This window comes from Didymosphaeria variabile (genome assembly GCF_027946475.1).
Source record: "Didymosphaeria variabile strain IMI 356815 chromosome Unknown scaffold_6, whole genome shotgun sequence".
Taxonomy (NCBI): Eukaryota; Fungi; Ascomycota; class Dothideomycetes; order Pleosporales; family Didymosphaeriaceae; genus Didymosphaeria; species Didymosphaeria variabile.
Genome location: NW_026611625.1, coordinates 35,097 through 51,878, shown reverse-complemented (window position 1 = coordinate 51,878; position 16,782 = coordinate 35,097). Strand labels below are relative to the sequence as shown.

At 51.4% G+C, this 16,782-nt stretch overlaps 8 protein-coding genes across 8 annotated transcripts; 1 reads left to right on the top strand and 7 right to left on the bottom strand.

The window, feature by feature from the left end:
* Positions 1-270: 270 nt before the first annotated feature.
* N0V89_007952 (uncharacterized protein) lies at positions 271-1,347 on the bottom strand (the record flags this gene model as incomplete). Its single annotated transcript, XM_056216712.1, has 2 exons — positions 271-1,086; positions 1,273-1,347. 2 exons carry the CDS (start codon positions 1,345-1,347, stop codon positions 271-273), a joined length of 891 nt encoding a protein of 296 aa, XP_056068268.1.
* A 1,213-nt stretch (positions 1,348-2,560) lies between these two features.
* N0V89_007951 (uncharacterized protein) lies at positions 2,561-4,050 on the top strand (the record flags this gene model as incomplete). Its single annotated transcript, XM_056216711.1, has 2 exons — positions 2,561-2,879; positions 2,927-4,050. The coding sequence occupies 2 exons, from the start codon at positions 2,561-2,563 to the stop codon at positions 4,048-4,050; spliced, it is 1,443 nt and encodes a 480-aa protein (XP_056068267.1).
* Positions 4,051-4,299: 249 nt separating this feature from the next.
* On the bottom strand, positions 4,300-6,560 carry N0V89_007950 (uncharacterized protein; the record flags this gene model as incomplete). The annotated part of the gene is made up of 2 exons (XM_056216710.1): positions 4,300-6,158; positions 6,557-6,560. 2 exons carry the CDS (start codon positions 6,558-6,560, stop codon positions 4,300-4,302), a joined length of 1,863 nt encoding a protein of 620 aa, XP_056068266.1.
* Positions 6,561-6,899: 339 nt separating this feature from the next.
* N0V89_007949 (uncharacterized protein) lies at positions 6,900-8,162 on the bottom strand (the record flags this gene model as incomplete). The annotated part of the gene is made up of 1 exon (XM_056216709.1): positions 6,900-8,162. The coding sequence occupies one exon, from the start codon at positions 8,160-8,162 to the stop codon at positions 6,900-6,902; it is 1,263 nt and encodes a 420-aa protein (XP_056068265.1).
* A 597-nt stretch (positions 8,163-8,759) lies between these two features.
* On the bottom strand, positions 8,760-9,546 carry N0V89_007948 (uncharacterized protein; the record flags this gene model as incomplete). Its single annotated transcript, XM_056216708.1, has 2 exons — positions 8,760-9,110; positions 9,163-9,546. The coding sequence occupies 2 exons, from the start codon at positions 9,544-9,546 to the stop codon at positions 8,760-8,762; spliced, it is 735 nt and encodes a 244-aa protein (XP_056068264.1).
* Positions 9,547-10,462: 916 nt separating this feature from the next.
* On the bottom strand, positions 10,463-11,228 carry N0V89_007947 (uncharacterized protein; the record flags this gene model as incomplete). Its single annotated transcript, XM_056216707.1, has 3 exons — positions 10,463-10,695; positions 10,745-10,908; positions 10,993-11,228. 3 exons carry the CDS (start codon positions 11,226-11,228, stop codon positions 10,463-10,465), a joined length of 633 nt encoding a protein of 210 aa, XP_056068263.1.
* A 658-nt stretch (positions 11,229-11,886) lies between these two features.
* On the bottom strand, positions 11,887-13,181 carry N0V89_007946 (uncharacterized protein; the record flags this gene model as incomplete). Its single annotated transcript, XM_056216706.1, has 2 exons — positions 11,887-12,419; positions 12,485-13,181. 2 exons carry the CDS (start codon positions 13,179-13,181, stop codon positions 11,887-11,889), a joined length of 1,230 nt encoding a protein of 409 aa, XP_056068262.1.
* Positions 13,182-13,489: 308 nt separating this feature from the next.
* Positions 13,490-13,954, bottom strand: N0V89_007945 (uncharacterized protein; the record flags this gene model as incomplete). Its single annotated transcript, XM_056216705.1, has 1 exon — positions 13,490-13,954. The coding sequence occupies one exon, from the start codon at positions 13,952-13,954 to the stop codon at positions 13,490-13,492; it is 465 nt and encodes a 154-aa protein (XP_056068261.1).
* Between the last annotated feature and the right edge of the window lie 2,828 nt (positions 13,955-16,782).

Genomic DNA, 16,782 nt, shown 5'->3' with positions numbered 1-16,782 from the left:
TTCGCTTCGCGAGGCTGCCTATTGTTTGTGGTGGGGCACCTACACCGTGTAACAATCTTGTAGCTTTCGATTGGCCCCATGAGATTCAAGCTTGATACAGTGGCCTGTATTATTAGCGGAGCCAGACCTGGACACAAAATCTTGAGGTGACACTTGCGTACACTGGGTTATCACAGTACGTACGAGACGTGTCCGCAAGAAAGAGTATGATATTGCGACATTTGTGCATCGAAGACACGAGCGCTATGCTAATCAATCCAGCACCCACACCTACAATCCGTCCAATGGGCGATATATCTTCATCCACCGGGTGTCGTAAGGCTCATCTGGGTTAACAAACCGCAGATCTGTAGCGAGCCTGATTCTCGCCTCTGGATCCTTGTTCTTGCAACTCGCATGCACCATCCACGGACTGTGGAAGATTACATCGCCCGTCTCGTATTCAGTAACAAGCCACTTTCGTTTCGCTTGTTGGCCATACTCAATAGTATCGCGTGACAAAAAGCCGCCATCGTTCATGTTCTTGTTGAATGCCGAAACGCGTTCCTCGTTCGTCAAATTGTGATTGTTGCGCTTGAACTCTTCCTCTGTCGCCTGCCCGATGTCGTACGACTTGTCAAGGTACATCAGCCCGCCTCCTTCAAGCGATACAGGTCCAATTGGCACCCACGCCGTCAATGATGTAGGTGGTCCGGCGCGAAGATACATTTGGTCGTAATGCACGGGCGTTAGTTCTGAATTGGGAGCGAAAGCTCTCAGCATACTCCTCTGGAGCATGATCTCTTTCTCCCATCCGGTGAACTTGCGGACGAAAGCGCGCAACTCGGGAATCTCTGTCAATTTGAGGTAGAAGTCTGCCTCGTGAGCGCTGATCATGAGTTCAACGTATTTGTCCGACTCTGGATCGTCCTTGAGCCCGAAAAGACGGCGAAGATTGCCTGGTGGGAGGTATTTCTTGGGATCAGCGCCGCAGTATGTGCCTTCGACGGCATCGGTACCAGGCTTGAGAAGTGCCGAGGGCGCCATGTGCTCGAAGTAGGCTCGTCGACATTCCAACACCTTCTCCTTAGGCAGCAGATTCTTGATCTACAGCAATTAGTACTAATGTTTCACTTTTCTCGTCGAACAACATACAAATAAGTAACCATCCCTCTGATATCGTTCGTGCATGATCCCTAGAGGGGTATTGGGCGATGTTGGTTGCAGATAGCCGACTGTACCTGGCTGCATGGTCCCGAAGTTAGATTGCAAGTCGAGTGTGTTAGGATCTACTGGATGGTATGTGCCATAGCTATCCTCTTTCGTAGCAGAGTCGACCTTGGCGAGCGACTTGGAGAAGGCAAGCATGTCAGTCGCAGTGTCAGCTACAAGTACCTCAGGTGCCATACTGTGGAATTTTCGAAGGGTGTAGTGCGTAAAGATGGTGTCGGGTCGGATGTAGAGTTGGTGTGCTTAGCTCACAGTTGACAGTTGTGCACCTAGATGAAACGTGCTGCTCAGCGAGAGACACTCTAAAGGGTGTTTATACCCGAAACATTAAGTCGTAAGATCATAGTGAAGACCTATGGTAAATTCTGTATGGACTATCTCTCCACTCTAGTGTGGAGATGTTGCCCGGTGAGAGTCGGAAGGTCACTGCGCCGTCTACAGCCGGCCACCGCATCTGCAGCCGAAAGCCGACCCGCGTGAGAAACGGTCCGATTCCGACCCCACAGTGAACGCAACACCCTCCTCTCCAGCTACCATCGCCGACTGGATTCTGGAGAGCTCCGCGGCAAAAGGTTTCGCGGATCCCCAATTTCCCAATGTCTGATTTGATTCTTCCTTGTGGAATATAACATGACGAAAAGTACTGGGGAGCGGATTTATCGAGCATGTACGCGGTGTCGTCACCGGAAGGTGAAGTGTGATCTCAGGACGATTGGAGAGACTGGAAAGCCACCGTGTGTCAATTGCCACAATGATGGCCTGAATTGCGTTCTCGCAGACTCCAGCCGGGGTGGCGACTATTCCCGTTATCGTATACGAACAGCGAAAACCTTGGGGCGCAACAGCGGAAAACGTCGCGCGACGCTACAGCAAGACGAATCGCATGCCTCCGAACGTAGCGGTCACGATAGTGGCTCAGATATCCAGAACCCGCTACAAGCGCTGGAGCTACTTGCGAAAGTCGCCGCGAAAGATAATGGATCTGGCACTATACAACAAGGCCAGCCTCCAGACACCACGAATGACGGGGATGGCCACAGTCAACACAGCCATCACAGAGCAAGAGAGGGCTCGATAGAACATTCAGCAGAAACATTGCCTTGGACAGGGCTCGGTAGTGGGGATCTTCCCACGCTCACTACACTAATAGAAAGGTATGAGCATGCGTTCTTGATTTATACGGTAGGCTCACTGACTCGATAGCTATCACGACACATACCATGGATTCCTTCCGTTGACACCAAGAGATGTGCTCTCACCCAAGAACATATATCGTATAAGCCGCGAGGAGCCATTTCTACTTACCGCCGTCCTTCTCATCGCTACCAAGGATCGGCCTGAACACGCTGCAATGCACGCGGTACTGTGGGAAGCGATGGAAAAGATGTTATTGGGAATCATTTTGGGGGCTAGAGAGGTCCGCACTGTAGGATGTGTCGAGGGTTTATTGATATTAGCAGAATGGGTTCCTCATGCGGATGCTAGTCTGTCAAACATCTCTCATAAAGGAAACGGAGGCCTGGCGGGCACTGAAGACACTGCTGCATGGACTTTGGTAGGCCTCGCTGTACGGCAGGCGTACCTACTCCATCTCGACAAGTATGCTTTTAGAGGAGATGCATCTGAAGTTGAGAACGCCAACTTGCACAGAAAGAGACTAGCCTGGACATGTAAGTCAAGCCAAGTCAGAATGGAGTCGTTTCTAACTTGTCATCAGTCACGTACATTGCTGACCGCCAGATCAGTATTCGTATGGGGCAGGCTTTCTGGTGCCGAGGCCCGTCATTGGCCACTAAGTTCACGGCAAGCGACTTTCCCACTCTTCAACCGCAAAATGCATATGAAGACGACTATGCATCCGTTTTGCAATCTCAGCTTGAACTCACTGTTCTTTTTGGCAATATTCATGACCTCCTTTACGCAAGCAAGCCTCGTACGATTAGCCTCATGCTTCAAGGAGACTATACAAAATACTTGGACGACAGCGTGCAAGGTCTTGCCGCTTGGAAGCAGAATTGGAACCAGCTGGACGTTGGGGCCCACCTGAAGCTTCTGCTGGAACTGAAATATGAGTATCTCAGGCTATATGTGCACGGCTTCGCCTTCCAAGCCGCTATGAGCCGAACACCGAGTACACCACCTAATCACAGTGGCGTCAAGCTTACCTCTCGATTTCCTCACGGTGTTCTTGCGACGCCAGACGGACGGCACATTATGCTCGGCATCAGCGCCGCAAAGTCTGTCCTCACTATGCTTGGACACCGGATAAGCCCTACACGACATCTGAGATACCTGGGACCTAGGTTCTATCTCTATGCGATTCACTGCGCTGTCTTTCTATATAAAGCAGCGTCCTATGGAGCTATTGGAACGGAAGGACGTAACGATTGCGTCAATATCATTCAACGATACATCGATAACCTTGGTGTTGCAGCATCATGTGAACGACACATCGCCGCGCGCCACTCTGCTCTATTGACCAGTCTCTGGATCAGGAAAGAAGCCCGTGACCCGCCACCCAACGGCGAAGCGGTAACGACGACTACAGAGAATACTCAACCATTTACTCCAGATCCTCCAATGCCATCCATGTCTGATCAAGCAACTAATTCATTGACCACTCCGGAACCCAACAACACGCAGAGTTACTTGCCAAATTTCACGGGAATAATGGCCCCACCCCCACGCTACTCTATCGTGCCTCCAGAGTCTTTCGTGACAGGTCTATACGGAACAAACCAGCAGTTCAACGAATTCGACATCTACAATTTCATGGATCTTGGCGCTTACGGAGAGCCAGATCTGAGGAATCTCATCCAGAGTGTGCCTTTTGATGAGTAATCAGTGTAGCGTATTTGCGAGAGGAATACATTCACGAACAACAAAGTATTACAGCGCAAAAGAAAATCTGCAGTCGTATTCTAATATTCGCATTAGATTCAGCGCAATCACGTCTATCTGCACAATGGCTTGTTGATTTGTCCATCCAAATCTACAGCAAGTACTTCATGGCCGGTCCGACCTCGGCCCGAGTCATTTCCCAAATTCGATAGAGCTTGGATGCATACTCAAATCATTGAGGCGTTAAGTTTAAGACAGAACCAGACGACCGAGCAGTGGGATACGACCCAGACGACCACGTGCAACGCGAGTCGGACGCGCGGAACAGATAGTCGCCCGACAGCAAGGACACTGGACCACACCAGTCTTCGGATACGCATGGTCCAAAAGCTCGTTTAGGCATGCTAGGTGAAAGATGTGACTGCACGAGTCTAGTTGCATAGGACGCATGTTCTCATGGTCCTTCTCAGCTTTTGGACGCCAACGTACACCAGCTACTCGACGTCGCCACTGCACGAGGTCCGCCTTGCCGCCTTGCTTAATGCTGCTCGAATCCTTCTGAACAGCTACGTGTGGGATGTAGTCTCCGAGACAGATGACGCAAATGTCATCTTTCGGGGCCTCGCATGTATGCGAGACAGTATGCGGGATAATTGGTGGACCACAAGCCTCCAATTCTACATCTACCAGCTCCCATGTTGAGACGTGAGGAGTACTAAATGGGTTGAGATGGTGTACAAGCCGATGGATCCAGCTGGGCCGAGTCGAATTTACAGTTAACTCTTCCCAGTCGAGCTCATCGTCTTCGAAGGCTTGTATCCCCACACCTTCATCCTCGGGTACATCCGGGAGTTCTTCGGGCAGGTCGTATGGAAGGATTGTAGGTGGCATGTGCAGTGGCCTGTCGCTCAACGGGCTACGAGGCACATGTTCAAATGTCCAAGGACCTTCACCACTGTCGTTGTGCTCAGTCGTATGGTCTAGGATCTCCTCATTGTCGCTGATGGCTTCAAGCATGCAATCCACCATATCTTCATTATCAGTCACAGTAGCCCAATCCTTGACTGAAGCCAGAATCATCTTAAAGAGCTCGCGATGCATGTTGTCCCGCTCAACAGTCTCAGCAAGGTAGGCCACCGTATTGAAAAGCGTGTCCTGGGAGCGGAAATTCTGGGCTCGTGCAAGAATCGTGCGAATGTTCAAGGGAATCGGTGCGGCTCCTGAAAATGAGAAAGGGTTGTCCACTTCGACTTGCCACTGTCGAAGAATAGCTGAACGCCCGGCCCGCTCGCACGCGCAGCCAAAGTCATCGCCTGAACGGTCGTCACTGCCCTGATACCAGTATTTCAAGAAAACGTCAACCACATTAACACCCTGCCGCACATAGGCATTCAGAATGTAGCGTGCATCCGCCCGATACCGATTCGGATAACGCGCTTTTAGAAGTTGAAAAGCCTGGTCCCAGTGGCAGAAGAATGAACGGCTGAACCAATGCATGTCCTCGCCGGAGATGTCACGAGCCATGAGCGTGAAGCTGAAGTCGGAATGGAACGCCTGCATCGTCGCAATAGGCTCCAGATACTGCAAAACATCCAACCCAAAGGCATAGTCGTTGCAGTCAGTATAGGCAGCACTGTTGATAATCCAACGCTGAGATCCAGAGCGTCGATTCCTACCATAGATATCTCGATCTGTCTGGTAGTGTCGAATGCGAATCCGCTCTTCCATCGTCGCGTTCCACATTGCCCGCCAATCGAACTTGCGCACAGCCTCGCGAAAGTCTGGATTCACGCGTTCGTCAAGAGGCCACAGATTCGTTGTCCTATCATAGGTGAGTTGGAACATCTGGTCTGCAGAGAAGCCGATGTTGTGGTCTCGATTGAAGCGGACTTCGAGCAGGGCGTTGTCGCAGAATGTGCCCAGGTGGTCGAGCACGAGGTTCATGGACGCGTAATCGCGAACATGGGGGCGAAGAAGGTCGACTAGGAAGCCTCGCCGTCGGGTACTTAGTCCGCTAGATGTTCCTGTTAGGAGAGGTTCATGATTGCGCGGTGTACTATCGATGGTCTCAGGCGGGATCTGGTCCGGTCGATGGCTATACATGGACCCTGTAGAAGAACTCGCCATAGTCAGAGCTATAGAACACTAGAGAAGCTCTCGTCGATGCGCAATGTTCGCGACGAGCGCTGGTGTAGCCGTTTAGCAGGCGGGAACGCGGAGTGGTAGTATACTCGGGAGGTTTCGACCGACCGGGTTGATTCGTGTGCTGGCGAGCGATGGTATGGGAGTAGAGTGCATGGTAGTTATGACTGTGTATGAAGTACTCATAGAAAATGAGCGCTTGAGCCGACTTAGTGATCTCTAGATTGGGGTGTGTAGGTGGTGAAACTACTGCCATGTCAAGTGATCTGGTCGTAAAGACAACTTTCACCAACGTCGAATCAGCGAGACAAAGTCTTCTCGGAGTTTCCCTGAACTTGTAATCAATGCCTTGTATCATGCTTACCCATGGTACCTATCCGGTAAATCTACAAACGCATGCTAGGAAGTTGAAAAAATTAGATCAAGCCCATGAAGAAGTGCGCAGAAGACAAGGGCAAGCGTCAGGCACACAGTGTAATGTAAGCATCGCATTGCTATTTCCCACCTTTGACCACGGGTGAACTACCTGTTCGTTCAAGTTTCGTTGAAACTACATACCGAGTAGCGTTGGACTGTACTTGTACTCGTCAGCAGTCGTCACTGAGGTATTCTTGTGGAATTTTCCTCAAGCAGCAGAATGTTCGTCAGAAACAGTTGTCTATGGAGTCTATGTAGCATTTGCTCCTTGTTTTTCTACAGATGGCCTCTTACATTATTGACCATGCCGAACGAGTTCGCTCGGCGTTTGCTGCGGCTTCGCTTTCGTTGCGCGCATACAGCACGCACAACTTCTCGCCCTGCTCTACGCGTTCGCCCGGCTTCTTTATCTCAGCAATCCCCACATTCAGGTCAAGAACCGAGTCTTTCAACGCCCGCCCGCCGCCCAAGTCGCGCACAACTTCCCCGATGATGCGGGCATTGCATGAGGAAATAGTTCCCGATTTGGTGGCGGTAAGTGGCAAGGCAAACGCTTGGATGGGCGATTTCAACTTCTCCTCGTAAGCTTTGAGATCGGCGCCTTGTGCTTCGAGAAGCTCAATCCATTTAGTACGCGGCGCTCCTGATTCAAGGCACGCTTTCGCCTTTGCCAGCCCAGCGTCCAGGTCTGGCTCGCGTCCAGTGAGGACCAACAGCCGTCCCGCGCATTGCAGCACCAGATCGCGCAAATCGTCGGGACCACGATTCTCCAGACACTCAACGGATTCCACGACTTCGAGCCAGTTCCCTGCTGTGCGGCCCAGTGGCGTGTCCATATCATTCAGAAACGCCTCGACTTTGACACCACACGCGTTGCCGAGCTTTGCCATCCCATCAGCCAGCTTCTGTGCGTCCTCGCGCGTTTTCATGAACGCCGCCTCGCCGTACTTCACATCGAGCACGAGCGCGTCCAGTCCTTCGGATAGCTTCTTCGATAGGATAGAAGCCGTGATGAGGTTGATGGAGGGCACCGTAGCCGTCACATCACGCATAGCATAGAGTCGCTTGTCGGCCGGAACCATCTCCTCAGTCTGTCTGATCATCGCACACCCTATACGTTCGACGAAGTCCACAATCTCATTAACAGGTAGCGACGTGCTGAAGCCAGGAATCGAGTCGAGTTTGTCCAACGTACCACCGGTAATGCCCAATCCGCGCCCCGATATCATCGGCACGCGAAAGCCCAAGGCCGCCAGAAGAGGAGCGAGCGGAAGCGAGACCTTATCGCCAACTCCACCTGTAGAGTGTTTATCGACGACGGGCCGCGCCGGGTCTGGCTGAAACTGAAGCACGATTCCGGAATCTCGCATAGAGAGCGTAAGAGCACGTGTTTCGGCCTCGTTCAGACCCTTGAAGTACACCGCCATCAAGAAGGCTGCGATTTGGTATTCAGGCAGCGTGTCAGTCGAGACACCCTTGACGAAAGAGCGAATTTGATCCTCAGAAAGCGCCGCACCATCGCGCTTGGCTTCGAGCAGTTGAAGAAAGCTCATCCTGACAATGCTAATCTTGGTCCGATTGGATTCGTCGACGGTAGCAGGGGTGAGGGATCTGAGCTCAAAGGACGACGGTGGAGATAAGTTGGTCGCCAAGTCACGAATGCAGGTGGAATTAAGAATAGAGGGAGAGACGGATGCAGGCAACGAGGTTTTTGAAGCTGCCGGGCAGGACAGGAGACTTTCACTCAATCACACCACCAGTGACAGTTGTAGATTGTTTGCCGTCGATGTTTGCTATGGCCACCGTTAGCTTTGATATTCGATGAGGTATTGCTAATACAAACAATGCACTGCAAATTGAACGCTCTGTCGAATTAGGTTTGCCGTTTACCGCGTCTTAAAGCTGGTAGATGGTGAAGACACGTCGTCGCGGGAGCGGTCGGCAGTGGAGGCAGGCGCGGCGCCGTGATGAGAGCTGCGCACCCAGTCTCTGAAGTCCTGTATTCGCGCGGCGAACACCGACGACACCTACAATCCACACAGCCATTCACTGAAGGCGAACATTCCGAACATGTAATTCGAATCGATTGCTACATGCAATTGTACATTACGATCACAAAGCCGCCTGATCGTGACCCTTCGCGCACGCGCCTATATCGCCCCACCCGACTGCTGCTGCACCTCCAACAGATTGCCATCCGGATCCGCGATAACGATGAACGACCGGAACCCGATAGCCTCGAGCCCCGGTGTCCCCTCCTCGACATCCTTCTGAGTCTCCTCGTTCGTCAGATCTCCGAATCCCCAAGCAAGCCCGAGGATCCGACTCTCCTCTGTCTGGCCCGAAAAATCCACTTCGCCAGTGCGCTTAATGACGCGCACACCGAGCGAGTCGAAGCGCACTTGTGCAGCTACTATGTCGGGAACAATCAGGCCGTGATGCGAGAAGATGCGAGGAGCAGCCTGCGTCTCGTAGCCGGTGCTGTTGCCGTTACCTGACCCCTGAACGAAGTTAGCCAAGAAGTATTTGAAGCAAGAGGAAGAGAGTTCTTACAGTGTACGACTGGAACTCAATCATGCCAGCCATGTTGTTCTTGTCACGCTGCATCTCAGCGCCCGTTTGGAACCCAGTTCCGTTCCTGCCGCCCTGGCTATGTGCCATGTACATGATCGAAAAACCTCCTGGCAGGTCGACGGTGAAGATGTGGCGCATGCCGATGACTTTGGAGTACCACGCGCTGGTCCTAGTCATGTTCGCAACATTGATGCCAACGTGATTTACGAAGTACGAGAGGGTTTCGGGGTCTGCGGGTGGGTCGTTGCCAGGAGTGTAGGTGAATGGAAGGGAAGCGTTGCCTTCTTGCCTGGCAATGATCTCTTCGCTGCAAGCAAGCGCTGAAGTGAAGAAAAGGGTCGATAACAATGCGGAGACCTTCATCGTCGCTGATAGCATGTTGTATTCGGGTGATGTTGATATAATACAAGAGGGCTCTGTCGATGCTGCAACTGCTGACTTGTTGAAAGGTGAATATATGCGAGACATTCCAGGTAGCCATCATGCCTTATAGAAACATTTGAAATTTGATAATTCAGTGTCATCAGCATTTCGGCCGTAACTCCATCATGGCTCCGTGAGTATGCTTACAGTGCCTCTGAACCACGACGCTAGTAGACCCTGCAATTGCTCGACACTGCCTACAGGAGGTAACGATCTCTGCAGACCCGAAACGACGGTCCGATAAATACGACTTTTAGGATAGTGACCCAATAGCAGGTCTGGAATGCTTACGGCCGTAAGGCTCAGCCTCACCTTAGCTGTCATTGGCGTGTTGCCCAGGGATTAAGGAAACGATGTAAACATAGAACTGCGGGACGCCTATGGGGCCGATATCTTCTCACCGAAAGAGATCCTTTGACATAACTGAGTTCCAAGCTTTAATGCCTGCACTCTTAAGCGCGACTGCATGCCACTTCGCCGATTATATAGGCCCGATTACCCACAATGCTACAATTTTCTGGCCAAACTTCGATTGTCGTTGTTAAGCTCTCGAGCGCTAGAGCGTATTATGCTGCTGAAGCGCTGTTCCACGTTCTCTCGTGATGAGTAGGATCAAATGTATGATCGAAGGTATCGTAACGACCTTGTCAGGACTATGGCGGCACCAGAACAGCAGTAAGCCGAACATGGTCGACTAATACCAATTGGAAAACTTTCGAAGTTGATATTCCAAATAGGTAGCAATAGCGAGCGCACAGCCACACGCATGCATGATGTACAGGTTCACTGCGGAGAGCAATTTCCTCCACGCCCGAGATGCTATTGCCATATCCAACTTAAGCATGGTCCAGATATATCACCATCCATCAAGACCTGCAATCATACCCCATGTTTCCACACCGTCGCCCCCTTCCTTAACCCATCCATCGCTCCCAGCAATGCCTTTGCCGATCCTGATCTGTCCCACGACCTTGAATCCAAAATACTCGTACACGCCTTTAGCATGCGCATTCGTCGACTCCAACCAAACCGGGATGTTCTTCGCCTTTGCCTCGGCCAAGAACGGCTCGAAGATGGCTGTTACAGCGCCTGATGATGTTTTAGCTCCGCAATGGTGAACTACCTGACGGACTCTCACCTTTGTCACTTCGTTCCGGGTCTCGTCCGATGATGTTCAGGTGCCAGTGTGGACGACTGCCTAGCTTCTCCTCCTTGAGTGCTTTGTAGAACGTCAAGTACTCAGCAACGCCCTCTGAAACGGTGGCTGCTGGGTGAGGCTTCTTCTCAACGCCTGGAGGAAACCTACGCGATATGAATCAGAAGGGAGCAAGGATTAAGTATAGCAACATTGCCTACCATAACCCAACTGCAGCCCAGTCATGTGACTCTACCAGGATAGCTCCGCCCTCGAAACGAGGCTGGATGATCGCCTCCCAGTATTTTTTTCGATCATCGAGCGTTTGGATTTTGGGATGTTCAGGGTTTGACTCGCGGCCCATGAAGAGGTAGCGGTTGAGTGCATCCTGAGAAAACGCTGCTGCGACAATGGCGGCGAACCTGGGTATCTCGCTGGGATCGGTAATCTTTCGGAGAGGCTTTGCGATCTCTAGATTTGAAGACATGGTTGTGGCGTTGGATTGCTCGAGATGAAGTCGCCAAAGTGGTGTTTGACTCACTACTCGTTGGCTATTCCGAATTCCGATCTTACGGCTACACACGTGCTAGGAAGAACAATGTCATGCAGGCCCCACCTCAAAATTTCGAACTCGCGATGTGCAAACTGTGTCGCAATCGGGTCGCGCCAGTTGCAAGTCTATTACCTGCGTGAGTCGTGAAAGAGGAAGTGAGCACAGCACTTGCGTTGTAGGCTAAAGTGTGACTAGGATCGACGTGGGGCTTACTTATCTAGCCTCGTCGAAAAGGGCGCAATGGATGGCGCAAGCTTCCGATGCAAATGTCCAACGGTCACTGAATTGAAAAGGGCGTCTGATGTTCTGAATGATTCGGTACTGAGGCGGAACGCATATGGCAAGCTGCACTACCCTACCATAACGCCGTTCCAGACTTCCTTCATTCCATTGTATTCCCTTCAATCGCGCTCCAAGCACGTTATATACTCTGGAGCAATTCTGATCTCTCGCCAGAGCCCAATAGAATGGATGCCATGTGACTACATGATGAGCGAGACGCTCATGTGGAGTCTCCCAAACTCTAGTCGCCTTTGCGATATGATTCCTCAACTGTCGGCACCCTCCCCATTCACACCGGCATACCTTGTTTCTAGTAGAAACCCGAACGCTTCTCGAAATGTTCATCCATAAGCTTGCGCCTATGCTCGTCGCGTCCGCACCAGCTGATATACCAGGTCTTCTGCCCATGGCGGACCCTACATTGGCGGTCGAATCGTCCATTGTCGCTACCTAGCTTCTTCCAATAGTCAGCATCCCCGTCACGCTTCGGTCGGCTCGTCTCCATGCAATCAATGCACAGTCCATCGAAACTGTTCGTCGTGCTGGAAATCGCCCGCTCGATGCACGCGTCCCAATCCGGAGAGCAGATGCTACAGTTCCCGATGCTTCCAAGTTCAAATCTCCCCAGACGAGAAAGGATGGTGTTGATGCTGTTCTTCGGGAAGACCATCTCGAGGGGATATGCGTCGATCTTTACGAGCTCGGCGAAGTAACGACCACAGACTGACGCCCACTTGCCGCAGCGACACTTGTCTTCGCCCTTCTTGAGTACTTCACCAGCCTTGTCCCATATCCCGCGATGGAGAACGGTCTTAAGGCTGCCGCGAGCGTGATTCATGGGACCTATCCGCAAGTCAGTGACATCGCAGCCAATAATATCATGTATGCCTATTGAGTGAAGTACTCACCTACGAAATCTGGCGGAGCGAGGTGCATGTGCTTGAATTTGATGCCGATTGGTCGCTTCTCGGTGATATGGCCATCGAAGTTGTAAGCGAGCCAGTTCGTGACGGCAGAGAAGCCTTGCGCATGATCGAACATGTAGCACGGGAAAGCCAGCTGCCTGAAGAGGTCCGCGTCACCTCTCGCGAGGTTGACGTGTTTCGCATACCACTTCTCAAAGAACCCACACAGAAGTGAGACATCGAAGAGATACTTATCCCCGGCGTTAATGATGTGCCAGATGCGAGTGATGTTCGTGTCCGCCACGCCAGGGCTGTTGAAGAGCCTCTGCCCATCCACCTCGGCAATCTTTTTCGGCTTCCCGTTCGAACACACACTGTCCATCTTCGATTGCGGCTGCTTGGTAGCATACGTCGCGGCAGCATGCATGTAGATCAACCACACACGCACGGCGCCTGCATCATCGTCCTTGAGAATCACCTCGTGGCCGAACTTGGTATTGAAGCGGAGGCTATTTTCAAAGTACTGCGAGAAGCACGTTACGGCGCTCTTCTCCACTTTGAAGCGGACGATCGGGCGCTGGCCTTCGTTGTCCTTTGGGCCCTGTACCGAGATGGTCAGGTCGCTGGAAGCGCTGAGGGTGTATGCATCTTTGAGGATTGTCGGGGTAGGCGGGCGCTGCGTGTTTTCCTGCGCGGCCATTGTTTTGATGGAGCGAAATATGGCGGAAGGTGTGGCGGAACTGAATTGGAGAAGGCAACAGCCGACGAGGTGTTTGCTACTTGTGTTGCGTTTGCGATAAGCTGCGGACGATAAACGAGTGAAGGTGAAAGTGAGAGTGAGAGAAGTCCACGAACCTGTGAAATCATGTTAGAACGGTCCAAACGTGGCAGATGGAGATACTATTAGAGATTTCTTCGATAAACAGGTTTCAGCTATCTACCACAGTATCAGGTACAGTAGACTGACTTAGAATAGGAAGCGAGCGAGAGCGCTACAATGATGCCGTGCTAATTATTTTCAATGTCTGGCTCGGCTTCCGGAAGAGGGTTAAAGTTCGAGTGTGTGATGTGGCGGTCCTGTGCCGCCTGCATCTGTCCAATTTGGAAACGAGCAACACTGTTCTGGTACTGTCCCCCGAACAGGTTTCCTGTAACCTCCGGAGCCCATGTGCCAGGACCAGGCTTATAGGCTTGACGGCTAGCAGTAAGGATGCGTTGGTTTGTTTCGTCTGTCGATTCCTGGAAAAGACCGTCGTGTTCAAAGACTGATGAAGCTAACGATGTCCTAGGTCCTGACCTTACGGCGTCCTGCAAGAACCCTGAGCTCCAAGAGGTGTCTACCGCATTCGAGTCATCGTTGAGGTGGTCGAAGCTTGGAGGATCCAGGCTAGAGTCTTCGAATGCTGTATTAGCGTCAGGATCAGGCCAGTCTGTTTGAATAGTTAAGTTGTCCAAAGAAGGTTCACCATCCATGCCTGCAGGGCGAGTCGAGGGCTCCGCCCCGAGTCTTGATAACGTGTGACTCTGAGAGTGGTCAAATCCCGTGTAGGTGGCTTCTAAATTAGTCCAAGAGTTCTCGTCGTTGAAGTTCCCGTGTATCACGGCGTCAGCATCGAAATCTATATCAACAATCCAGTCACTCAGTCGAAATTCTCCGTCTATTGCGTTGGGGTTGGATGGCTGATTGGTTCCGAGGGTATCTTCTGCTGAAGATTCGACCTGGTCTGCTACGTCTTTTTTATCTCTGCTGGGTTCCAAAGCGCTCAGGCTTTGAGCAGCAACCTGGTCACTCGCAACGCTATCTTGATGTTGCAGTGGAGTAACTTCTTGATGCAAGCTCCCGATTGCTTCTAAGACGCTTTCCTGAAGGAGATCTTGGAATTCGCCGCGTCGGGTCGCCTCCTGTAACTGTCGATGACCAAAACCATCATCACTCTGTAGAAGAAGCTCTATTCGACGTTGGAAACTCTCTAGCGTGCGAGCTGGAAGTGCTGTTTGCAATAGGTCCCAGCGACGTTCCGAACTGGAATTCGCAGCTGCGTCTTCAACATAAGCGTCGTTCTTATTCCCATCTTCATCGCCAAAATCTGTTGCACATTAGTAAACGAAATTGTCAAGAGTGGAAGACGTACAGGGAGAAGGGATGTGCGTCTTTGGAAAAAGCTCGGCGAACATCCACCGCCAATTTGCCTCCTCACATTTGTACGGCAATCGAGTTTTAAGTTTCCTCGCCATAGCGTCATTGATAGCAAAGATATCTCCTTTTTTACGCACTGGACATGGAATCAACCGTCCTTGGCAATGGTTCTTGAGGTCTTTGGACGTTTCGAACACATCCTGGCATTTTGGGCATTGAAAAACACGGTGTTTTCGAAACAAGTGTTCTCTGTGTCATGGGATAAGTAGGTGGGTTGCAAATATGGCCAATGACTTACTTTACTCGGGAAGCCTGAGCCCAACTTGACTTCGAACAGGCATCTGGGAGAGTGCTTGCTGTTGGATTTCTCTTGTAGAACGGACAAGCTAGCTTCCTCTCATCCTGTGTGTTGAACGGTCTGTTGCCCCCAGGACATTCATCATGACCTCCCTCGCGCCTTCTCTTCGAGCCGGGATTGAAGCCAGAGCCGGCACCCGGACCAGAGCCTGGACCTGGTCCCGAGGTGGGTCCTGAATTTGAACCAGCACCAGAATTGGAGTTGTCATTCTCTCTGCTCGCAGAGGAACATTGTTTTGACTGACGGGGCGCGCAAGTGACTACCTTTGCTTCAAAATCGATTTGATAGTCTACTCCGTTTAAGACCAGTTGAGATAGAAACTTCGCCCTTCTGCTTAGGGACTTAGTGCGTAGAGAGCCGCCGGCGTTCGAGACATCGTCGTCCATAAGGTCATTATTGATGGTGGTCTTCGAAGACGAGGGACTGATACTTGTCTCTTGTTCTAAATGAGATGAATGGCGTGCGGTGGGTAACGACAACGGCTCTTTAGCGCTGTTCTCGAGCGACGAGCCCCACGTTCCAGACAGGATATCTTTCGGTGATACTGTCCTCTCAAGTCCGGCCTCTAGATCGACAAGAGAGGCGAATTCCGACTCTTCAGAGCTCGATGCTATAGTAGTCGATACTGGTACAGGGGGAACCGGATAAGCTGTGATTGTGGCTGAAGACAGTGGCCGTGGGATCAGCGGCGGCGGCGGTACGGGTCGTGGATTTCGTAGAGGCGACTTCGAAGTGAAGCCTTCCACAGTTTCGAAAGTTGCATGGGCATCTTGTATTCGGCCACACTGAGGGCAACCAACTATGATTTTATGGTTGAGCGGTCCGTCTCCACAATGTCCACAATACCAGACATTAGTATGTTCTCGTCCCATAGTAGACAACTCGAAATTGTTGCGTCCAGGCGATCGATCAGTGATGGTCTGCCGTTGTAAGTGTCTTTATGTTTCTTCCCACCCCTGCAACTCGCAGAGCTGCGAGGTTTCCCGACCTCGCGAACTGGCGAGGACAGAGCAGCCAATCACATCTGGACATTCCGCAGCCTTCACCGGTGAGCCCAACATCAGAAAGCCAACGTGACAATTCGGGACCAATAGTCTCCGATACAAACCTGAAGATGGATGCGGATGTCCACGCTTCAATTAACAACCCAAAAACTGTGCTCACTTAGGCAGATCGTGCCGAGTGCTGAATGAGAAGCAGCCTGTTGCGAAATGTGTGCGGAAATGGGCCACGATCCCGGAAGTATGTATTATGGATGAAGACCACGACTAGAGAGTGAGAGAGACCTCCTTAACAATCGAGAAAGTGGCTGGAGAAAGCGGAAGACGAAAGGAAAAGATCGCAGAGCATTTGAATGATGGTAATGTAGCACCGGTGAGTAGAAACACTGACCTTGCCGTGAGGCAAGAAATAACATGCATGAAAGGGAGAAGAACAAGAGAATGAATGGTAATGAGGTCGAGCTATCCATCACGCGCAAAGGTACTAGGAAGAACCCCACTCCGCTGAGATTCTCAGAGAATCATCAATTGTGAAGATATTGCAGACTAAAGCGCGGGAGGATTGGCCTGTGAGAGAGCATAATGTCGATTATGCTTTGTATCATTGTAGACGCCCGTCAAGTCGGTCGGAATGGTTGTATAATTAATTCCGCGAACGTGATTAGCGAAGATGTAGGTTTAGGTGTCCATAGTATGCGATCTTCTTGGGCTTAGCAGCACCGGAGCCTTAGCCGTGACTCTGGTGAGATTCTGGTCAGTAGGATGGCCCTGCGGAAGTTTGCTGAGAGGTTGCTTTGTAAACGTA